The 24,952-nt window shown below is 38.0% G+C and overlaps 1 protein-coding gene and 1 pseudogene across 3 annotated transcripts in view; one reads left to right on the top strand and one right to left on the bottom strand.

Moving 5' to 3' along the window:
* The window catches only part of SYT10 (synaptotagmin 10), a 68,978-nt gene extending 68,025 nt beyond the window's left edge, over nucleotides 1-953 (bottom strand). For all 3 annotated transcript variants that reach the window (XR_673435.5, XR_673434.5, XM_528725.7), the window contains exon 1: nucleotides 336-953. Coding sequence is in view for 1 of the 3 variants with exons in the window: in XM_528725.7 (XP_528725.3) it covers nucleotides 336-486 (151 nt within the window). In the remaining 2 variants the exon portion in view is untranslated. The remainder of the gene's footprint in view (nucleotides 1-335) is intronic.
* Nucleotides 954-15,305: 14,352 nt separating this feature from the next.
* On the top strand, nucleotides 15,306-16,568 carry LOC473353 (hsc70-interacting protein-like; annotated as a pseudogene).
* The last annotated feature ends 8,384 nt before the right edge of the window (nucleotides 16,569-24,952 follow it).

Here is a 24,952-nt window from a genome sequence, read left to right as displayed (position 1 = left end):
CCGCCCGCACTCACCTCTCCACTCCGGGAGGGAGATGGGAGGCGCGGGAGAACGCGGAGAGGCGCGGCGAGGCTGGGAGCGGGAGACGGCGCCGGGAGGCGGGAAGCGGACCAGAGAAAGGGAGAAGCCCGGCAGGTGGACAGGAGGAAACAAAACCCAAACGCCCCACCCTCGACGTCGTCAGGAGCTGAGCGAAGGAAGGAGCGAGGTAGGAAAGCGCGGCGCCCCAAATATGCCCTGGGAGCGGCGCGGGAGGCGCAGAACCCCGGAGCTTGCCGCCTAGCGCGCGGGGTCCCAGCGGAGCGCGAGGACGCGAGCGGAGCCCTCCCGGTTACCTGTGCTGCTTCCGCCCTGGCTGCCCCTGTCCCGAGGGAAGATGCCCGAGCACTTCTCCCACTCCACCTGGCCGGCGAAGCACAGCTCGGTGACGATGTGCAGAGCCTTCTGGCACAGACTGTTCACTCCGTCCTCCTTGTGGAAACTCATCGTTTGGCTTTTCTTTCGCTTTCTCTTTTTTTCCCAGTTAGCCGTCTTTTCCTCTTCCCGTACCTCTAACCCCTCTGGCGCCCTAAGCCATAGTCCGCCCGCGGTGACTTTGGCTGGAGATTGCGCCGCTGAGAGCCGGCAACTCTTAGGAGCCCCACGTTGGCCCCATGGCGGGAGCGGAGGGCGCAGGGGAAGGAGAGGCGCGCGAGGAGGCTGCGGCTGCGGCGAGGTTTGCGCCAACTCTCCCGCCGCGCGAGCGAGCCGAGGCGCCTGGAACTAGAGACCCGGCATGGAGTGCTGAGGGGAGGGGGGAGCCGTAAAAAAGCCAAAGCAAGCCCTCGACTCGCAAGCACGCCCCACTCCTCTCCCCAGCGCACTGGTGTTTCTGGCGGGTGCCTGGCGGCGACGCGTCCAATCGCAGCCCGGCGCGGGCGCTAGGTGACAGGCGGCGGAGCGCGCAGACCCGGCTCCCCGCGTCCTCTGAAGAAGGGACTCGCGAGGGAGGGAGGGAGGGAGGGCGGGCGGCCCGGCGCCCCTGCCGAGGCCGGGGATGCTCATCGTTGCCCAGAGTTGGCCCGAGGAGCCCTCTCCGTTTTCCCAATACTTTTCCCTGCATCAATGCAGCCATCCCCGCCGCCTTTGTCTCTCCAACTTTTCCACGGATGTATTCTACTTTCTGTGCTATCTGCTTCTGCCCTTCTGGAAAAGTCATCCCAATAGAAGAAAAACGGAAAAAGTTAATTAGAAAAAAGAATGCGTGAATAAGCAAACCCTCTTAGGTAGATCACAAAATAAAATGTTATTTGTACTAATAATCAGATAAGATTCTGTCGATTAATCCGTAATTGGTGATTGAGAATGCACAACTTGACTCCCTCCATCTCCTTTCTTAGCGACTTAAAACAAGACATGGGTGTTAAAGGGAACAGGATTAAGTTCAAATCTGTCACACATCTCAGCCTAACCTTGAAGTTGTTTTCAGGTCTTGGCGATCCTCCGACTTCAGCCTCCCTAGTAGCTAGGACTCCAGGGACTCCAGGCGCTATCTTTTTTTAAAACTTATTGTAAAGACAAGGATCTCACTATGGTGCCCTGGCTGGTCTTGAACTCCTGTGCTCAATCAATCCTACCGCCTTAGCTTCCCAAAATGCTGGCACTAGCCACCACGGCCGGCCTGCTTTCGGGTCTTTGCCTGAGTCTGTAAAATGGGAGATTTGGACTCGGATGTCTTAAGCTCACCTGTTTTTATAATTCTTTAATGCAAATGGGTGCAAATCACTAGAACTAAAGCGACAAAATAAAATTAATAAACATGGGCTTCAGGATATAATATGTTTATATGGTTTTTAAACTGTTTTCGGGCAGAGTTTGATCCCATATCATAACCTGAGGATTGATTTAACCCTCTTGTGATGAGGGATTCTTTATTTTTGAAGTGGGATACATTGAACTTGTTAGCGTGTCTATGCTAGTAGAATAAGTAGTCTTTTTTAAAAACAGCTAATCAGTTCATGGTAAATTATTTGCTTTGCACAGGACTATGGTAAACCTACTATAAATATTAGGCATAGCACTCCAGTAGGGAAGCATTCATTAGTTGAATCATTTTGACCTGATCCATAGGACGATTGGTTTAACTAGGACTATTTTTACCACGAATTAAGACAAACTAAAATCTGCAGGCTTCATTTGGTTTTTGTCTTTATGCACACTGACTTGGGTGGTTTTTAAGTCAAATTGTCTAAAGAAATAATTTCACTGTCAATCAAAAAATATTAAACATCTACTGTATGCCCAAAACTAAATAACACACTTTAATAAGGCCCTTTCCAATTGCCTTTTGCCCCCCATTCTGCTACAGTCTACACAGACAGACCGGTAGAAAACAACCTGCAATGCAATGCTGTACTTTCATATTTACCATATGAACTAATTGCTGTGTAGGAGGACCAAATGAGTAATTATCTTTATACTACTTACAGATTCTAATTGCTTAAGTGGAGTAATGCAGAAGGTCTCCCTAATGACCCTCTTGTGTTTGATTTCAGTGTTAAACATTAAGTAAACAGATTCTGAAAATAACTTTCCTGGTATTTGTTTATGCTGTTCCTGGCCTGTTGCTACTCTTACTGCTGTGTTTTCACAACAAGCAGAGTTAATTTCACTTGGATATTCGTTTTTCTGAATTCATTTCTCTGAAAAAAATTTTCTTTCATCTAAAATGAATATCACAGGTTTTGATTTTTTTCTTTGTTCTTTGGACCATCTCACAGCTCATTAGCAGGCGAATCAAAACAGTTTTGTTTGTCACTAACTAAAAGCTCAGGTAAGAATTTTGGGCAAAGTAAAAACTGCATTGAAGGTCATCTTTTTCAATGCTGAAGGATAAGATGACAAGAATTTCAATTTTCAGTCTTTAAATTTTTTTCCAACTATTTCAGCTACCAAGAACCTAAAAAGTAAATCAAGCAATACAGATTTGCATTTACTTCCCCACTCACACTCTGAAGGAATTGGTGAAATAGTAAAAGGAGAGGAGTGCAGGTTAGACTGATATTTACTGAGCATTGTTGGCTGTGCTAAGTACTATAGTAGCCATTGTTAGTCAAAAAAATACTGGCTGTAATGATCTCTGTCACAGCTTCTTTCTGGATGACCTCTACGTTATGTAGAGGAGGGATTGGTTTGGAAATAAGGAGCCCAGGAAAAACCCGTGTGAACTAAGCATACCTGTTAAGTGAAAATTTTAAACATTCAAAACTCTGATTTCCCTACTTGCTCAATCCTCTTTCAATTCCTTCTTGCCCTTTCTCGTTCATATCGTGGGGGAGGGAGAGTTAACTTGTTAGGCAGAGATCTCTCTACGGTAAGGGGAACTTGGGAATCACTCTAACACTATAATTTTAAATATTATTTGACCTCCAAGACAGGAACTAAGAGAGTAGGTAAATGAAGAAATCTCAGAGCAGCTGAATGAAGATCACAGAAAATTATTAAATTTGAACTTACTTCAAGTGTTACTACTTTCCCTTTCTGTATTCTATTGGCAGCTCAGATTCACAACAGACCAGTTGTAACTTTCTGTATACACTTGGGGCTGGTCCTGTATTCCTCAATTCAGAAAATGGAATTGCCACTCACTCCCAACTGGTGATCATGATGACCAAACTTCTGGCTTGCACAGAAGAAATGAGAAGTCCAGTTCTGACTCCAGATCCTTTTTTCTTTTCTTTTCTTTTCTTTTTTTTTTTTTTTTGAGACGGAGTTTCGCTCTTGTTGCCTAGGCTGGAGTACAACGGTGCGATCTCGGCTCACTGCAACCTCTGCTTCCCCGGTTCAAGCCATTCTTCTGCCTCAGCCTCCAGAGTAGTTGGGATTACAGGCGCCCGCCACCATGCCCATCTAATTTTTTTGTATTTTCAGTAGAGGTGGGGTTTCACCATGTTGGCCAGGCTGGTCCTAAACTCCTGACCTCAGGTGATCAGGCCACCTCGGCCTCCCAAAGTGCTAGGATTACAGGCATGAGCCACTGTCCCCGACCCTCCAGATCCTTTTAATACAACCCAATTCATCACTCTGGAAGATTTGGTGTCTTCTCTTTTTCCATTATGTTCAATTTGTTCATTTTTCCTGATGGATACCCAGTGAGCATTTCAATCTGAGACTCAATGTTGAGTTCTTCAATTCCAAGAATTCTATTGATTTATTCCTTCAGTAATGTTCTAACTTCCATTTTTTTTTATGTGCAGTCCCTTACTAGAACTCCTTTTTTGTTGGATTTTTGACTGCTAGGACTGAATCGCCAATTTTCACTTCTCTTCTATTTTCCAATTTTGTCACCTTACTCCTTGTGCTCTAATTTTGGGGAGATTTCCTTTGACCTTGTTCTCTGAGCTTTCTATTAAACTACTATGATTTCATCTTTTATAGTTCTAAGATCTGTATACTTTTTGGCTTAGTGATTCTTTTTTCTTATTTCATGAATGAAAATCTTTTCTTATTTGTCTGACCATATTAATTATGTATATTTAACACCCTTTCACCCTCGTTTTAGTCTTGTCATCTTTTTCTCTGAATAACTCTTTTTTTGTTGTTGTTGTTCTGTTCTTTATGTTGGAGGATTTTTTTCTCAGGTGTCTGCTGATCCCTGGATCTCCATTTAAAAACACTGTAATATGGATTTGCAGGACCAAGTGCATCAGTAAGACATAGAAACAATGAGCATCACTGAAGGGCAATTCAGAACTGAGCTGTACTTTTAATTGGAACACCCCAAATATCCGTTATCAACAGCTTTATTCTCTGGAGTGATTCAGTTCTTTTCAGAGAGGGACTATCTAGTCTCTCACCAGGGTTGTAAGGTAGTAATTAAAATCTGCCTGCTTTTACTTAATCCTCCTTCTTCAGTCTCTCGCCCGACTCTGTCCTCTTTTGGGTCTGGTGTCCAGCATCTAGAGCCTTTCAAGGTTAATATTTCTGGGCAAAACAAAGCATAAAACAAACCTCTTTTATTTGCAATTTGGGGAAGGGTAATAATTGAGGATGTGTGGGTGGAGACTTGAGCTTCAAGACATCTTAAGAATTACATTGACCCCCAACCCCTGCCTTTTTAGCCTCTTGTCTTACCCCCACCTTCTGCAGAATGAATATGAGGTGTTTCCATCTCTGTTTTTTTTCTGGGTCTCTCTGGGGTGAATCACTAGCTTCTCATTGCTGTCTGCCTCTAGAGGTTTAAGCTCTCTCTGCTTAGCAAGTCAGTGACTGCTTCTTCACCAGCTTCCATCTTCTAAACCTATTAACATCTTTTGTCTTTTTTGTCTTTTTAGTCTTTTTGTTCTTTTGGGTTTATAGCCTTTTATAGCTTTACTCTCATTGCAGTGTCATTTCAGGAGCAGGAACACAAGCACACAAATTCTTAATTTATCATATTTAGCTGTTTAAAAAGGCAATTCTCATTGTGACACTATTTAAAACTTTCCAGCGGCTTCCAACTGTGCTTTAGATTTATTGAATACCTTCAGTGTGGTCTGTAAAGCCTTATCTGACCTGACTTCTGTCTATCTTCTTTATTGTTTTCTGAGTTGACTGTGTACTTTCTTTTCATCCTCAATTTCTCCTTTGCAGCACAAATCATAATTAAAGTCAAATAATTTGTTGTAAGCTCTGGAAGGAAGGAAACATTTATTGCTTTATCACTGCTTTTTTTCTAGTGCTTCACACTGTGCCAGCAGTAATAGCTATTCAATAAACCTTTGTTGATGAGTAGATTGTTACTTCTTAACCCTATCTCTTTCTCTGTAGTTATCATCAGTAATAAGAGCCATTAGTTACTTATTTCAGAAATATATAGTATATTAGTCTGCTCTCACACTGCTAATAAAGGCATACCTGAGACTGGGTAATTTACAAAGGAAAGAGGTTTAATTGACTCACAGTTCCACATGGTTGGGGAGGCCTCCCAGTCATGGCGGAAGGCGAATGAAGAGCAAAGTCATATCTTAAGTGGTGGCAGGCAAGAGAGGTTGTGCAGGGGAACTGCCATTTATAAAACTATCAGATCTCATGAGACTTACTCGCTACCATGAGAACAGTATGGGGGAAACCACCCCCATGATTCAATTATCTTCACCTGGCCCTACCCTTGACACATGGGGATTATTACAACTCAAGGTGAGATTTGGGTGAGAACAGAGCCAAACCATATCACCAGGGTATGTAATAGAAACTAGTAAACCATTCTATTCCCAGGAAGGAAGAAGGACCACAAGGAAGAGCAAGTGGCAGTAGTGCAATATATCCTTTCAGAAGGAAAAAGATGGCCATTTATATCTCAGGAACAGTCACCCACCCTTGATACCTGTTTTGTGTCATGTCTGTGTTATATGTTGTACATCTATGCTTAATAATCATAATCATAATCATTATTATTTGATATATAAGCTATATAAAACTAGTTTTCAAGCTAGTTGTTATAGTATTAATATCTTATATATGAGCTCATTTAGAATAGTGGCAGACACAGTTCTAAGCTTTTTACATACATTTGCTATTTAATTTTCACAATAAACTTGTGTAATAGATATTTTTATTCATATTGTACAGTTAAAAAAACCACTTCAGAGAGTTTAAGTAGCCTCTCTTAGGGTATATAGCCATTGATAATAGAGTCTGGTTTCCAACTAAGACCTTAAGTTGCAGAATTTAGGTTCTTAGCTATTGTTGTATGCTGCTGCTTCTCATCTATCCTCATAAGGTGTCTACAGAGCAGGCAGAAAGGTATTAAAGGATCATTCAGCCAGGAAGGTGAATTGATAAAAGCGTGAAATGATAAAAGTATGGCCTTTATCTATTTCTCCATTCACATTAGCAACCAATCCATGACCCTACTAGTTATACCATTTAAGAACCTAGCATGAACCTTGTCATATTCGTTTCCTCTCCCATATAAGTAAATAAGCATATGGATAGACACATGTATAGATGTTACACCGTTGTTGTCTATTTTCCAAAATGGTGCAGTTCTTACCCAACTGTAACTAATGAAAATCCCTTCAGTTTGACTGATGTAGTTTTAATGAAATATTTTTTCTTGCTTTTTTGAGGTATAATGGACAAATAAAAAAAGTACACATTCAAGGTGTGTAATGTGATGATTTGATATAGCTATACGTGGTAGATGATTACCACAATCAATTTAAATAATATATCCATCATTACTCATAGTTACCATTTTGTGTGTGTAGGGTAAGTTAGTGAAGACACTACAGATCTCCAGGAATACCTGGGAGATATTGTGGGTTTGGTTCCAGATCACCTCAATAAAGTAAATATCATAATAAAGCGACAAAATATCATCAAAAAGTCACAGCATATTTTTGGTTTCCCAGTGCTTATACAATTTATCTTTACACATACTGTAGTCTATTAAGTGTGCAATAGTACAATGTCTAAAAAGCAATATATATGCCTTAATTAAAAAATACTTTATTGCTAAAAAATGCTAATGATCATCTGAGCCTTCAGCGAGTTGTAGTCTTTTTTGCTGGTGGAGGGTCTTGCGTCGATGTTGATGGCTGCTGACTGATCAAGGGTGGTTGCTGAAGGTTGGGGTGGCTGTGGCAATTTCTTACAATAAGACTGCAATAAAGTTTGCTTCACCAGTCAACTCTTCCTTTCACAAAAGATTTTTCTGTGCTTTTTGATATCATTTTACCCACAGAAGAATTTTGTCCAAAATTGGAACCAATCCTCTTAAATCCTGTTGCTGCTTTGTCAACTAAATTTATGGAATATTCCAAATACTTTGTTGTCATTTTAACAGTGTTTCCTGCATGTTCATCAGGAATAGATTCCATCTCAAGAAACCACTTTCTTTGCTCATTTATAAGAAGCAACTCTTCCTGCGTTCAGGTTTTATCATGAGATTGCAGTAATTCACATCTTCAGGCTCACCTCTAATTTTAGTTCTCTTGTTATTTGCACCACAGCTGCAGTTACTTCCTCCACAGAAGTCTTGAACCCCTCAAAGTCATCCATGAGGGTTGGAATCAATTTCTTCCAAACTCCTGTTCATGTTTATGTTTTGGCTGCCTGCATGAATCATGAATCTTCTTAATGGCATCTGGAAGGGTCAATCTTTTCCAAAAGGCTTTACATTTACTTTGCCCAGAACCATCAGAGGAATCACTATCTACGGCAGCTATGCCCTTATCAAGAGTGTTTCTTAAATACTCATGTCCTTTGCAGCAACAAATATGCAGCCAGAGGCCATTATCCTAAGTGAGTTCATGCAGGGACAGAAGACCAAATACTGCATGTTCTTGCTTGTAAGTGGGAACTAAACATTGGGTACTCATGGACATAAAGATGGCAACAATAGGCACTGGAGACTACTGGGGGTGGGGGAAGGAGGACAGAAGGGGTTGAAAAATGAACTGTTGGGTACTATGCTGAGTACCTGGGTGATGGGATCATTTGGACCCCAAACCTTAGCATCATGCAATATACCCAGGTTACAAACCTGCATATGTACCCCCTGCATCTAAAATAAAAGTTAAAAAAAAAAAAGAACCGTGAGAGCCATGTACAGGAAATGTATCAAAATGGAATAAGAACAAAAGCTTAATGAATCAACATTTATAAAAACCCCCACAACAACAACAACGAAAAGTATTTCTGAAATAAAAGACTTGAAAATCAAAATTACTCCTTGGTACATGGACGGCAGTCATGAAAACAACATTAATCGCTTTTTATATCTCCATCAGAGCCCTTGGATTTCTAGGTGCATTGTCAATGAACAGTAATATTTTGAAAGGAATCTTTTTTCTGTGCATTAAGTCTCAACAGTGGGCTTAAAATATTCAGGAAATCATGCTATAAACAGATGTGCTGTCATCCAGCCTTTCTTGTTCCATTTAGGGAGCCCAGGCAGAGCAGATCTAGTATCATTCTTAAGGGTCCTAAGAGTTTTGAAATGGTAAATGAGCGTTGGCTTTCACTTAAAGCCACCAGCTGCACTAGCCCCTAATAAGAGAGTCAGCCTGTCCTCTGAAGCCAGGCACTGACTTCTCCTGTCTCCTATGAAAGTCCTAGATGGCATCTTCTTCTAATAGAAGGCTGTTTCATCTATATTGAAAATCTGTTGTTTAGTGTAGCCACCTTCATCCCTGATCTTAGCTAGATCTTCTAGATAACTTGCTGCAGCTTCTTGCTTCACCTTGCACTTTTATGTTGTGGAGATGGCTTTTCCCTTAAACCTAATGAACCAGTCTCTGCCAGCTTACAACGTTTCTTCTGCAGCTCCCTCACCTCTCTCAGCCTTCATGGACCTGGAGTGAGTTAGGGCATTGCCCTGGATTAGAGGTTTGACCTTCTATCCAGACCAGTAAAACTTTCTTCATATCAGCAACAGGCTGTTTTCACTTTCTTATCATTTGTATGTTCACTGGAGTAGTGCTTTTAATTTCTTTCAATAACTTTTTATTTGTATTCATAACTTGGTTAACTGATGCAAGAGGCCTAGCTTTCAGACTCTCTTGGCTGTAGACATGCCTTCTTCACTAAGCATAATCATTTCTAGCATTTTATTTAAAGTGAGAGATGCGGCCAGGTGCGGTGGCTCAAGCCTGTAATCTCAGCACTTTGGGAGGCCGAGGTGGGCAGATCCCTTGAGCTCAGGAGTTCATGAGAAGTCTGGACAACATGGTGAAACCCCATCTCCACCAAAAATACAAACATTAGCCGGGAATGGTGATGCACTCCTGTAATTCCAGCTACTTGGGTGGCTGAGGCAGGAGAATCTCTTGAACCCAGGAGGCGGAAACTGCAGTGAACTGAGATTGCGCCACTGCACTCCAGCCTGGGTGATAGAGTGAGACCCTGTCTCAAAAAATAAATATATTTTAAAAATAATAATAATAAAAAATAAAATAAAGTGAGAGATGTGTGGCTCTTCCTTTCACTTAAACACTTGAAGGCCATTTTCGAGTTAGTAGTTGGCCTAATTTTAGTATTGTATCTCAGGGAATAAAGAGGCCCAATGAGAGGGAGAGAGATAGGAGAACGGCCGGTTGGTGGAGCAGTCAGAACACACAAAATATTTATCAGTTATGTTGCTGTCTTTTATGGGTGTGGTTTATTTTACTTCAAAACAATTAATATAGTAATATCAAAGATCACTGTGTTAGGCCATTCATTGTTGCATAGCTATAAAGAAATACCTAAGACTAGATAATTTATAAGAATAGAGATTTAATTGGCTCACAGTTCTGCAGGCTGTAGAGGAAGTATAATGCCAGCATGTGCTTCTGGGGATGGCTTAGGGAAATTTTATGCTGGAAGCTGAAGTGGGAACTTGCACGTCACATGGTGAAAACAGGAGCAAGAGAGAGGGTATTGGGGATAGAGGTGCCACACCCTTAAACAACCAGATCTCATATGAACTTAGAGAGAGAGCTCACTTATCACTAAGAGGATGGCCCAAGCCATTTATGGGGCATCTGTCCTCATGATCCAAACCCCTTTCATCAGGCCCCAACTCCAACACTGGGGATTACATTTCAGCATGAAATTTGGTCAGGACAAATATCCAAACTGTATCAATCACTGATCACATATCATCATAAAACACATAGTTATGTTTTAAGTTTCATAATTTTCAAATATTTTGTGTGTTCTGACTGCTCCACCAACCGGCTGTTCTCCTATCTCTCTCCCTCTCATCGGGCCTCTTTATTCCCTGAGATACAATACTAATTTTAATAATAATGAAAATGTTTGAATATTGCAAAAATTATGAAAATGTGACAGACATGAAGTAAGCACATGCAGTTGGAAAAATGGTGCCAATACACTTGCTCAAGGCAGGGTTGCCACAAACTTTCAACTTGTAAGCAGCACAATATCTGTGAAGTGCAATAAAATGGAGCACGATAAAACGAGCTATGCCTGTCTTCTCAGCATATTTCAAGTAAACAATACGGTATTGTTAATGATAGCCACTATGCTGTACATTAAATCTCCAGTATGTACAGCATGATGAGTAATTATTTTTAATGACTAGAAACATTTCAAGATGATGATATACCATAATTTATTCAACTATTTCCCTACTGATGCAGATTTTTTAACTTTAGCTATTTATCACAATGGGCCATGTTGCAGTGAATTTACTTGTAATATTTACTTAAATACTGATAATTTTATTTACTTTATCTATATTTCCAAGGAAGAGAATTCTGCTATATGAAATTACATTTAAATTCACGTTTCTACCAGAAACATATAAGATTATCCTTTTTTGCACACCCTGCTTACAAAAATAGACGTTAGTACTTTTAAATTCCTGCCATTATTTTGAGTGTATTATTTTCAAAGACTGCCCTGTGTTTATATGTAAACACTTATGCAAATTTTTATTTATATAATGTATATGCCTATCAGAGAAATTAAAATTAAAATGTAAAATATATTTATTTGTAATTTAAAAAAGGAATGTGAGATTAACCATTGCTTCTTTTCTAAACTTATGATCTCAAACCTTAGCATGTGTAAGAATCATTTGGAACGGTTGTTAAAACATAACTTGCTAGGCCCCACTCCTGGAGTTTCTAATTCATTTGATTTGAGGTGGGGACGGATAATTTGCATTTCTAAAAATTTCCCGTGTGATACAGATAATGCTGGTCCCGGGACCACACTTTGAGAACCACCCTTCTATATGGGCTCTTTAGACCAAAACGTATCCTTAAGAATTTACGTAGTATACTTACTTGCTTCTGGTGTAATATCTGGTCAATTCAAAATAAGCAATCTAAAATAACAAAAGATTGAGGGCATTAATTGAAATTAGGTAAAAAAAAAAAACCACATAGTTATGTTTTAAGTTTCATAATTTGCCAGCTGTGTAATGGATAACTTACTCAAACTCTTTGAACCTAGCTTTTCTTTTTTTACTGTTAGAATAATATCATGTTTTACTTTCATCAAAGGATTGCCCTGATGCTCAAAAGAGGCAGTGAATGGGAAAGTACTCAAAAACATTATGCAAATATAAATTATAATCATCACTCTGTGGATTAGGATTATTTGATCTATAAAGCAGTTATAGCTCAGCCTTTTTACTCTGTGTCAAATATTTTTCTCAAATTGGTATCTCATTCGTTAAGTAAAATAATTGGGCCCCCTAAAAGTTTTAAGAAGTAGCAAAATGCCTTTCTCAAGAGGCAACAAGTGATGAATTACCTCACATAGCACATCATTAACCTCCCTAAAATTCCTATTTACACCACATTCTTCCTCAATTCTCACTCACAGAGGAAGTTCCAATCATTCTAAATCATGTTAGAATATTCTATTATCTCTACAGCAGTGGCCTCTCTCTGAAATTATCTTGCTGGTTTATTTATGTGTTTACCATTTATCTTTTCCATATGAGATTACAAACTCCCTGACAGCCAGATCTGACTTTTTCGCCACTGCATCCCAGAACTGAGAATAATTATGGGCACAGAGCAGGAATGAAATGGCAGTTTAGTTTCTTAGTGATCATGTGAAGCCCTATAATAGCTCTTAAGTAGGATTTATCTGGGACTGACACGTTTGAATTAAGAGCTTAGAATGTACTGTGTCAATTTCTAAACACCAAAATCACATAAACATTACTGGTTATTTTGAGAAGTTCAATAAAGAGGATATATTGATTAAAATGATTTGTAAATCACTAGGATTACAATTCATTCATTAAACAAAGTTATATAGTTAATACATGATGATATAAATAGTATGTAAGTTCTCAGGAAATTTTTATTCTCAGCTTCTCTCTTGGCAGAAAGCTGGCCTAGAAAATTTCAATTTAATTTGTTGAGTAAGTTTTCTGCAGAAGAATTTGTAATATTTTTTATTGTAAACATTAAAGAGTAAGTGCTAGAATATGGAATATGACTATAAAGTAAAATATATTGGTTTTCTGCATAGTTACTTTTATGGACTCACCAACAATTTAAAAATGCTGCATTTAGGCAAATTTTTTTTGGAGTGATTCTTTTGGTATTAACTTCAAAGCCAATTCACATGCTACAAAACACAAACAAAAACAAACAAAAAGCAGCCAGATTGGAAAGGAAGAAGTAAAACTATCTCTATTTGCAGAGAACATCATCTTATATACAAAAAATCCTAAGGAATCCATATTAAAACTACAACAACTAATAAATGAATTTAACAAAGTTGCAGGATTTGAGATCAATATAAAAATATTGTTGCTGTACAATAGTAGTAAGCAATCCAAAATGAAATTAATAAAGCAATTTCATTTATGAGAGCATTAAAATAAAAATACTTAAGAATAAAGTTAACAAAAGAAATGTAAGATTTGAGCCTTGAAAACTACAAATATTGCTGAAATAAATTTTAAAAGATAAATGAAAGATATGTTCATGAATCAAAGACTTACTATTGTTAAGAAGGCAAAATCCCAAAGTTGATATACAGATTTAATGCCATCTATATGAAAATCCTAGCTGCTTTTTTTGCAAAAATTAATGAAATGATCTTAAAATTTAGATGGAACTGTAAAGCACACAGAATAACTCAAACAATCTATTAAAAAAAGAAGAAATTTGAAGGACTCATACTTCCAATCAAATTTACTATAAAGCTCTAAAGTAATGCAGACAGTGAGGTGTTAGGATAAGGACAGATATACAGATCAATGAAATGATAGTCCTGAAAAAAAAACCCTTATATTTATGGGCAATTGACTTTTCAATAAGGTTACAAACACAATTCAGTGGAGGAAAAATCGTTTCTTCAACAAATGGTGCTGAGACAACTGGTATACACATGCAAAAGGATGAAAGTGTACCTCTTCCTCACACCATATATAAAAATTAATTCAAAAGAGATCACAGACCTAAATGTAAGAACTGAAATTATAAACCTTTTTGAGAAAAACAGGAACAAATTTTCATGACTTTCAGTTAGACAATAATTTCTTAGGTACGACACCAAAAGCACAATAGACAAAATTTTAAAAAATAGGTAATTTGAACTTAATGAAAATTAAACCTTTTTTACTTCAAAAATTCATCAAGAGTGCAAAAAGCTAACCAACAGGCTTGGAGACAATATTGCAAAACACTTATATAATGAGGGACTTTTATCTAGAAAATATAAAGAATGCTTACAAGTCAACAACAAAAAGACAGATAACTCAATTAAAAAAAAATGGGTGAACACTTGAATAGATATTTCCCCAAAGAAGATATACAAATGGTCACTAAGCACATTAAGATAGTCACCATCATTAGCCATTAGAGAAATGCAAATTAAAACCATCGTAACATATTACTTCTTATCAACTTAGATAGCTATTATTAAAAGACAGATATAACACATGTCAGTGATAGAGTGTAGAACACTTACACATCTCTGGTAGAAATAAAAATGGTACAATGACATAGGAAAACCAGGTAGAACTTCCTATGAGTTATCTACTAATTCACTTCTTAGTATTTCGCCAGGAGAATTGGAAACATATTTTCACACACAAAAAATTGTACATTAATATTCATAGCAGTATTATTCCTATTTTGCAAAAAGTGGTAATATCCATCAGCTGATTAATGGATAAATAAAATATGATATATTCTGTACTATAGAATATTATTTGGCAATAAAAAATAATAAATTACCGATACAAGCTACAACATAGATGAATCCAGAAAATATTGTGTTAAGTGAAAGAAGCCAGTTACAAAAGACTACATACTGTGAGGCACCATTTATACAAAGTCTCCAGGGTACCTAAATTCTTAGAGATGAAAAGTAGATTAGTGGCTTTCAGGATCTGGGGAAGGGGGCAGGAAGAACTGGGGAATGGGGCAGTGGCTACTAAGGGAAAGGTTTTTTTTTTTTTGGTGATGAAATGTTTCAAAGTTAGTAGTGATGTTTACACAACTCTGTGGATACACTAAAAACCACTGAATTATACACTTTCAAAGATTGAAATTAAATGTGAATATCTCAATAAGCTATTATCTTTAAAAAAGCAACAAATGCTTATTTATCACTACACGGCATTTAATTTTGAATGCCTTATATATTTAAAATTAATTCTAAAAATTAATTCTAAAATAAAAATGTTTAGACCATTTTTAATGTAAAAATTGAAACCACAACACAGGATAAGAATATAGTGAAAAACATCATAAAAAATGAACTGAGGTCATTCATGTGGAAACTGAGGACATGCTGAGCCAGGGCCTGGCCTGGGAACCCAGCGGCAGCCCCTCAGCTTCACCCACCACCTACCGACCATGGACCCCTGCAAAGTGAATGAGCTTCCGGCCTTCGTGAAAATATGTAAGCAGGATCCGAGCGTTCTGCGCATGAGAAAATGTGCTTCCTTAGGGAGTGGGTGGAAATCATGCAGGGTAAAGTGCCATCTGCTACTCAGAAAGCTCAATCAGAAGAAAATATCAAGGAAGAAAAAACAGATAGTAAGAAGGCTGAGGAGATTTAAAGACAGACAAACCATCAAGTGAGGAAAGTGATCTAGGAACTGATAAAGAAGGTGTGATTGAACCAGACACTGATGCCCCTCAAGAAATGGGAAATGAAAATGCAGAGATAGCAGAGGAGATGATGGAGCAGGTAAATAATAAGAAAGTGGATGCCACTGAAGCCCTAACTGATGACGAACTGCAGAAAGCCATCGACCCATTCACAGATTCCATCAAGCTGAATCCTCCCTTGGCCGTTCTGTATACCAAGAGGGCCAGTGTCTTTGTCAAATTACAGAAGCCAAATCCTGCCATTTGAGACTCTGACAGAGCCATTGAAATAAATCCTGATTCAGTTCAGCCTTACAAGTCATGAGGGAAACCACACAGGCTTCTTAGGCCATTGGAATGAAGCAACCCATGATCTTGCTTGGCCTTGCCTTTAAATTGGATTATAATGAAGATGCTAGAGCAATGCTGAAAGAAGTTCAACCTAGGATGCAGAAAATTGCAGAACATCAGAAAAAGTGTGAGAGAAAGCATGAAGAGCGAGAGATCAAAGAAAGAACGGAAAGAGTTAAGAAGGCTCCAGAAGAGCATGAGAGAGCCCAAGTAGAGGAAGAACCCAGAGGACAGTCAGGAGTTCAGTATGGCTCTTTTCCTGGTGGCTTTCCTGGGGGAATGCCTGATAATTTTCATGGAGGAATGCTGGGAATGGGAGGGTCCATACCTGGAGTGGCAGGAATGCCTGGACTTAATGAAATTCTTAGTGATCCAGAGGTTCTTGCAGCCAAGCAGGATCCAAAAGTTATAGTGGCCTTCCAGCATGTAGTCCAGAACCCAGCAAGCATGTCAAAATACCAGAGCAACCCAAAGGTTATGAATCTTATCAGTAAATTATCAGCCAAATTTGGAGGTCAAGCATAATAATGCCCTCCTGATAAATAAAGCCCTTGCTGAAGGAAAAGCAACCTAGATCACCTAGGATTCTTGGGATGGGTGTCACAATAATACGAACCAGTGTACTTCTGACCTTTTAATCAAGAGAACTGGGTCGCTTTGAAGATAATCACTACCCCTCAACCCCAAATGCAGCTGAAGCATTTTACAGTGGCTTGCCATTGAGATAATGTTTTCCTACTAGGAATTACAAACTTTAAACATTTTTTAAACTTTAAAAATATTTAAAACAAACAAAAAAAATGAACTTAGAAAAATGTGTGTGGCATATATGCCAAAAAGGTAACAATAATATCTCAATAATAAAAGATTTCATAAAGTAATTAAAACCAAAGTCAAATTTTAATAATGAAGTAGGCAACAGGAATTTTTGAAAAATTTAGCCATGACAAATTAATACATAAAATAACCTCATTAATAGTCAAGTAACTGCAGAATTTAACAATATAATCAGCTTTAAAAAACAATTATAAGAGCCAGTGTAGGCAAGATAACTGGCTAGTTGTGTACACTGTTGGTAAGAAAATAAGTAGATGTTATATTTCTCTAAATTACTTAATAATATTACATTTTTGCATGCTTTACTTAGAAGTATACTTCTAACAGTTTATCCTAAAGGAAATATCATGAGTGGATTAACTGATTTAGCAAGAAAAATATTTATCAGAACATTGTTTATAATACTAAAAACGTTAGAACAATTTACATTTCCAAAATGGGGGATTTATTAGATCATGTGTGGCATATTGGCAAAATTGAACACCATTCAGTTATTCAATAAAGAGCTATTGGTGAGAGGAATCTGAGATGATGGAAATAGGAAACACCAGGAGTCTGTCTCCCCACCTAGACAACAATTGCATTAGCAAAATGGGTCTGATGTAAATATTTTGGAACTCTGGAGTCTATTGAAGGCTTGTAACTTCCAGGGATGGTTTGGATGGTATATTGCAGTTAATTTAGGTCGATTTTAGCTCTTACCACCGTAGAATCTGTCTCCCACCCCCAACCCCATGGCAGGCAGCTTGCATGTGTTCCCAGAACAACCTGCCCACAGTTTGCAGGAGCCACGGTGGGCAAAAAGTATCCTGTCTTCCAAATATCAGGTTCTGTGTTCTCATTACCAATTGCTATTTCTGATCACAGAGGTGCAGGTAGAAACTGGCGGGGGGGGGGGGGGAGGGTGGGATATGGAGGCATTGTTGTTGCCTCTCCCCCAGTTGTTGCAAGCCCTCCCTCTACGACTGAAACGACTTCCAGGTGATTTAAAGGGCCAGTGATTCCTGCCACACCTATTTTTCTCCTTTTCCCCTCTTGAAGCCAGACATTAAAGACTAGGACCTTAAAAAGCAATTGCATACATGGGGAAAATTAGAAAGTTACCATGCATGTTTAAGGAAAGGTGTGGGCTCAGAAAAGACTTGAGAAGACCTGAAGTTTACACCACAGGCTGATATTTGGCACAGAGACAGCCTACAACAACAGCAACAAAAGCTATAATAAAACTGCAAGCCCCGGGAAAGGGAGAGGATTTGATTTCCAGAGTTAACCATATTATTAGATTCAAATGTCTAGTTTTCAACAAAAATATCAAAAGACATACGAAGAAATTGGTAAGTATGACCCATTCAAAAGAAAAAAAATAAATCAACAGAAATAGACCTGATGGTAGATCTACTAAACAAAGATCCTAAAACAACTGCTTTAAAGATGCTGAAGGAACTAAAGGAAGATGTGGAGAAAGTCAAGAAAATGATGTGTGGAAAAAAATGGAAATACCAATAAAGAGATGGAAAATGTAAAAGGAAACCAAAGAGAATTTCTGGACCTGAAATTATAATAATTGAAATGAAAAAAAATCACTACAGGGATTCAGAGAGATTTGAACAGAAAGAAGAAAGAATCAATAAAGTTGAAGATAGGACAATGGAAACTATTGAGTCTGAGGACCAGAAAGAAAAAAGATTGAAGGAAAGTGAAAAGAGCCTATAGGACATGTGGGACAGCATCAACCAACATATTCATTGAGAGAGTCCCAGAAGGAGAAGAGACAGAAAGAGAAAGAGTTAATTTTTGAAAGAATAATAGCTGAAATATTCCCAAATGTGATGAAAGACATTAAAATAATTATTTAAGAAGCTCAATGAATTCCAAGTAAAATGAACTAAAAAAGACTCACACTGAGGCACATTATAGTAAAATTTTTTAGAGACAAAAACTAAGAGACTCTTGAAAGCAGCAAGAGGGAAGGAACATGTCACATATAACAAATCCTCAACAAGACTATCAGCTTATTTCTCAGAAAATTTGGAGGCCAAAAGTCAATACAGTCAAAGTGCTAAAAGAAAAACAATACTGTCAACCAAGGATTCTATATCTAAAACTTTCTTTCAAAAGTGAGGGAGAAATTAAAATGGTCTCATAAAACAAAAGCCAAGGGAATTCTTTACCAATAGGCTTTCCCTGCAAAAAATACTCAAGGGAGTCCTGCAAGATAAAATGAAAGGACACTGGTCAGTAACTCAAAGTTGTATGAAGAAATAAAAATCTCAATAAAAATAAGAATGTGAGCAATTAAAAAAACTAGTAGTAATATAACAATGGTTTGTAACTGTACTTTTAGTTTTCTACAGAATTTGAAACTTTAAAAAAGTGGTCTAAAGGTTAGTATTATTGAAGCTTTCCTTTATAACTCCAAATTTTGTTTGCTATGTGATTTAAGAGACTAATAATTATTAGTATATGTTTTGGAACACATAATGTATACAAATGTCATTCTGTGAATGACATGAAAAAGGGTGGAGGCAGAACTGTTAAAAGAGTAGAGTTTTATATGTTACTTAAGTTAACCTGGTATAAATGCCAATTAAAGTATTATAACTTTAGGGTATTAAATATAATCCTCATAACCACAAAGAAAATATCTATAGAATATATACAAAAGGAAATGAGAAATGAATTTTAACATTCCACTACAAAAATTAAACTAAACCTAGAAAACAGTAATACAGGAAATGAAATACCAAAAAGTTATAAGCCATATAGAAAACAAATAGTAAAATGACAAGTCCATCCTTATAAGTAATTACTTTAAATGTAAATGGATTAAACTTGCCAATCAAATGACAGCCATTGAAGGAGTGGATTGAAAAAACATGGTCGAAGTATATGCTGTCCACAAGAGACTCATTTTAGATCAAAGATACAAATAGATTGAAAGTGGACAAAAGGAAAAAGATATTTCATGCAAATACTAATCAAAAGAAATCAGGGGTAGTTATAGCAGACAAAATAGACTTTAAGTCAAAATAAACTTTAATCTTCTTAAAGACAAGAAGGAAACTTTCTATTCATAAAAGGTTTAATACAGGTAGGAAGATACAACAATTACAAACATTTAGACACCTATTGAGACTAAGAAATAAAGAGAGAAGACTCAAACTACTAAAATCAGAATGGAAAGTGGGCATATAACTACTGATTCTACAGAAGTAAAAAGGATTATGAGAGTGCAATGACAAATTATATGCCAACAATTGGATAATTTCAGTCAGTGAAGTGGGCAAATTCCTAGAAACATGAAACAACACTAAATCATGAAGAAATAGAAAACATGAATAGATCTATTACTAATAATGAGATTGAATCAGTAATCGAAAAATCTTCCAACAAAGAAAAACCTTAGACCTGATGGATTCACTGGTGAATTCTGCCAAACATTTAAAGAAAAATGAGCACTAATCTGTTCAAACCTTTTTAAAAAAAAATGAAGAGGAGGAATTGAAGAGGAGGGAACATTTCCTGTCTTATTCTATAAGGTCAGCATGAACCTGATACCAAAGCCAGACAAAGACACTACAGGAAAAGAAAATTACAGGACAATGTCCCTGTAAATAATGATGCAGAAATCTTCAGCAAAATATTAGCAAATGGAACTCAGCAGTATATCAAAATGATTATACACTATGATCAAATGCAACTTATTTCTGAATGCAATGATGTTTAATATATAAAAATTGCTCAATGTAATATATCACATTAACAGAATGAGAGAAAAACCTACATAATTATCTCAACTGATGCAGAAAAATTATCCCACAAAATTTAACATTCTTTTATAATTGAAACATTCAACAAACTAAGAATAGAAGGAAAGTACCTCAATATAATACAAGCCATATATAAAAAGCCTACAGTGAACATTACACTCTACTGTGAAAGATTGAAAGCTTTTCCTCTAAGATCCGGAACAAGGCAAGGAAGACTGCTTTCACCACTTCTATTCAATATAGGACTGGAAGTCCTATTTAGGGCAATTATGCCAGAAAAAGAAATAAAAGTCACCTAAGTTAGAAAGAAAGGAGTAAAATTATCTCTGTTCACAGATGATATGCTTTTATGTGTAGAAAACCCTAGATTCCACAAAAAAACCTGTTAGAATCAATAAATGAATTCAGCAAAATAGCAGTATGCAAAGTTGACACATAAAAATCAGTTGAATTTTTATACACTAACAGTAAACAATCTGAAAAGAAAATTACAAAAATAATTCCATTACAATGACTTCAAAGAAAAGAAAGTACTTAGGTATTAACTGGGCAGCTGAAAAATTTGTACAATGAAAATGATAAAACATTGCTGAAATTAAAGAATACATAAATACGTGGAAAAATGTCCCACATTCTGAGATTGGAAGACTTAATACTGTTAATATGTCAACACTACCCAAAGCAAGCTACATATTCAATGCAATTCCTATCAAAATCTCAATGATTTCTTTTTGTAGAAAGAGAAAGCCCATTTAAAAATTCACATGGAATCTCCAGGGACCCTGAATAGCCCAAAATATCTTGAATAAAAGGGAACAAAGCTGAAGCACTTACACTTCTCATAAGGACAGATATGTAGACCAATGAAATAGAATAAAGAACCCAGAAAAATAGGTGGGCATGGTGGCTCATGCCTGTAAACTCAGCACTTTGGGAAGCTGAGGCAGGCGGATCACCTGAGGTCAGGAGTTCGAGACCAACCTGGCCAACATGGTGAAACCCCATCTCTACTAAAAATACAAAAATTATCCGGGTGTGGTGGTAGGCACCTGTAATCCCAGCTACTCAGGAGGCTGAGGCAGGAGAATCACTTGAACCTGGGAGGCAAAGGTTGCAGTGAGCTGGGATCATGCCACTGCACTCCAGCCTGGATGACAGGGTGAGATTGTGTCAAAACAAACAAACAAACAAACAAAAAAACCAGAAAAAAAAATCTTCCCACATATGGTCAAATGATTTTGATGTGGTGCCCACACCATTAAATGGGGGAAAAATAGTTTTGGTGCTAGAAAAATCAGATATCGACGTGCAAAGAAATGAAGTTAGACTCTTACCTAGCACTGTCATTCAAAAATTAACTCGAAATGAACCGAAGACCTAAATAAATGTAAGACCTAAAACTATAAAACCCTTAGAAGGCAATATAATGCAAAAGTTTCATAACATTAAACTTGGCAAAAATTTATTGGATATGACATCAATGTCACAGACAATAAAAGAAAAAGAGAGAAGTTGAACATTATTAAAATTTAAACAATTTTATGTGTTCAAAGAACAGAGTAAAAAGGCAACACACAGAATGGGAGAAAACATTTGCAATTTGTTCTCTGCAATTGAACACTGATATGATTGGATTATTTTAATTTTTATCCTTTAGCTTATATACCTATATCACCCAAATTTTATATGACAACCATGTGTTACTATTATAATATGAAAGAACTACTTAGATAATAATAATTTCAAATAAATCTAAAGTTTAGAAAGGGATTTTTTAAAAGATTGCAATAATTTTTGGAACAGGTAGTCTTAGTCCGTTAGGGCTATTTATACCATAAAATGGATTAACTTATAAACAACATAAATTATTTCTCACAGTTCTGGAGGCTGAGAAGCTCGAGATAAAAGTGCCAGGAGATCAGTGGTGAGTACCCACTTCTTAGTTCACAGAGAGCAGATTTCATCTTGTGTCTTCACATAGGAGAAGGGCCAGATATGCTCCCTTAGCCTTCTTTTATCAGACCAAATTACCTCCCACATCCTAATACTATCATCTTTGAGGTTAGGATTTCAAAATATGAATTTTGGAGGGACACACACATTCAGACAATAGCAAAAGTATTATAGTTTAATAATTATGAGCTTGGGTCTGGAGTTAGTATAGGTTCAAACCCCAACCCTGTCACGTCTTCCAACATTTTAAGCAATAACTATGCCAAAAGTTCAGTATCTTCTATTAATTTAGAATCATGACACTTTATGGTATATGGATTAATGATGTAATATATGTAAATCTCAGATCCCAATGCTTAATATTTTGCAGAAATTCAATAAATGGTGGTAACCTCCCTTTAAACTTTCATAGAGTTCATATTTCTCTGTTTTGATCCTAAGAACATTTGTGCATATCTTTCTTAAATGCTTTGCTTTGAACTTCATTATACTAAATCAAAATAAATATAGAAAAATGTAATCTCATTTAAATTAGATGCAAGGAACATTATAAAAATATTAAATGAAAATTGTTTCTCCATGTGAGCTTGTATTTCATTATCATTCAAATTATTTAACAAAACAAATTTTTAAGGTTTAAGTGATTTTAGATTTTTTTCAGCTGGCTGATTGTTTCAAATTGAAACAATTGCCAGTCTGGTGTTCAAAATACAGTAACATATCAATGTCTGATAATTAAATTAAAGAGTCTGTGCTTCCTTGTATTCACATGCATAAATAGCACTTAGTAAACTTAATAGTAAATGAGGGAGTAATATAATTTTCCTATGACTTTAAAGCAAGAACATGCTTCTGAACTGTTTTCAAGTATCCAGAGTACATAGGGTAAATGTTACTTTTAAATGAACACCTTAATATTGTGTACTTACACTTTCTGTGATACACACAGATAATTGAAAACTGTCAGTGAACTCAGAGCACTTTGTCCAGTAAATCTAGTGGTTTCAGCTGATTTAGTTGTAGTCACTTTATTCTTTTGCTATGTTAAGTTGCCTAGAAAGAGGAATGTGGGATTGCTGTCAAGACGGCTGAATAGGAAGAGGTCTGGTCTGCAACTCCCAGTGACATCGACGCAGGAGGTGGGTGATTTCTACATTTCCAACTGGGCTACCCAGTTCATCTCATTGGGACTGGTTGAGCCAAAGCAGGGTGGGGTGTCACCTCACCAGGGAAGCGCAAGGGATTGGGGAACTCCCTCTCCTAGCCAAGGGAAGCCATTAGGGACAGTGCTGTGCACTCTGGCCCAGATACTGCGTTTTTCCCATTGTCTTTGCAACCCACAGACCAGGAGATTCCCTCCAGTGCCCACACCACCAGGGCCCTGGATTTCCAGCACAAAATTGGGCAGCCCTTTGGGCAGACACCGAGCTAGCTGCAGTTCTTTTTTCATACCCCAGTGGCGCCCAGTGAGACAGAGCCATTCCCTGGAAAGGGGGCTGAAGCCAGGGAGCCAAGTGGACTGGCTTGCTGGGTCCCACTCCCACGAAGCCCAGCAAGCTAAGATCTACTGGTTTGAAATTCTCGCTGCCAGCACTGCAGTCTGAGCTCCACTGGGGATATTCAAGCTTGGTGGGGGGAGGGGCATCCACCATTGCTGAGGCTTGGGTAGGTGGTTTTACCCTCACAGTGTAAATAAAACCACTGGAAGTTTGAACTGGTCCCAGCCCACCTCAGCTCAGCAAGGCTGCTGCGGCCAGACTGAATATCTAGATTCCCTCCTCTCTGGGCAGGGCAGCTCTGAAAAAAAGGCAGCAGCCCCAGTCAGGAACTTATAGATGAAACCCCCACCTCCCTGGGATAGAGCACCTGGGGCACTTGTGAGGACAGCTTCAGCAGACTTAAACGTCCCTGCCTGGCAGTTATGAAGAGAGCAGCAGATCTCCCCACACAGTGTTTGAGCTCTGATAAGGGACAGACTGCCTCCTTAAGTGAGTCCCTGACCCCCATGTATACTGCCTGGTAGACACCTCCCAGTAGGGGCCAACAGACACCTCATACAGGAGAGCTCTGGCTGGCATCTGGCAGGTGCTCCTTTGCAAGAAATCTTCCAGAGGAAGGAACAGGCAGCAATCTTTGCTGTTCTGCAGCCTCTGCTGGTGATACCCAGGAAAACAGGGTCTGGAGTGAGCTTCTAGCAAACTCCAGCAGACCTGCAGCAGAGGGGCCTTTTAGAAGGAAAACTAACAACAGAAAGGAATAGTATCAACATTAACAAAAAGGAGGTCCACTCAGAGACCCCATCCAAAGGTCACTGACTTCAAAGACCAAAGGTAGATAAATCCAGGAAGATGTGGAGAAACCAGAACAAAAAGGCTGAAAATTCCAAAAACCAGAATGCTTCTTCTCCTCCAAAGGATCACAATTCCTTGCCAGCAAGGGACCAAAACTGGACAGAGACTGAGTTTGACAAATTGACAGAAGTAGGCCTCAGAGGGTGGG

The sequence above is a fragment of the Pan troglodytes genome, chromosome 10 (genome assembly GCF_028858775.2).
Source record: "Pan troglodytes isolate AG18354 chromosome 10, NHGRI_mPanTro3-v2.0_pri, whole genome shotgun sequence".
Lineage (NCBI taxonomy): Eukaryota > Metazoa > Chordata > Mammalia > Primates > Hominidae > Pan > Pan troglodytes.
The sequence above is the reverse complement of the archived record's forward strand: the minus strand, read 5'-3'. Positions and strand labels throughout refer to the sequence as shown.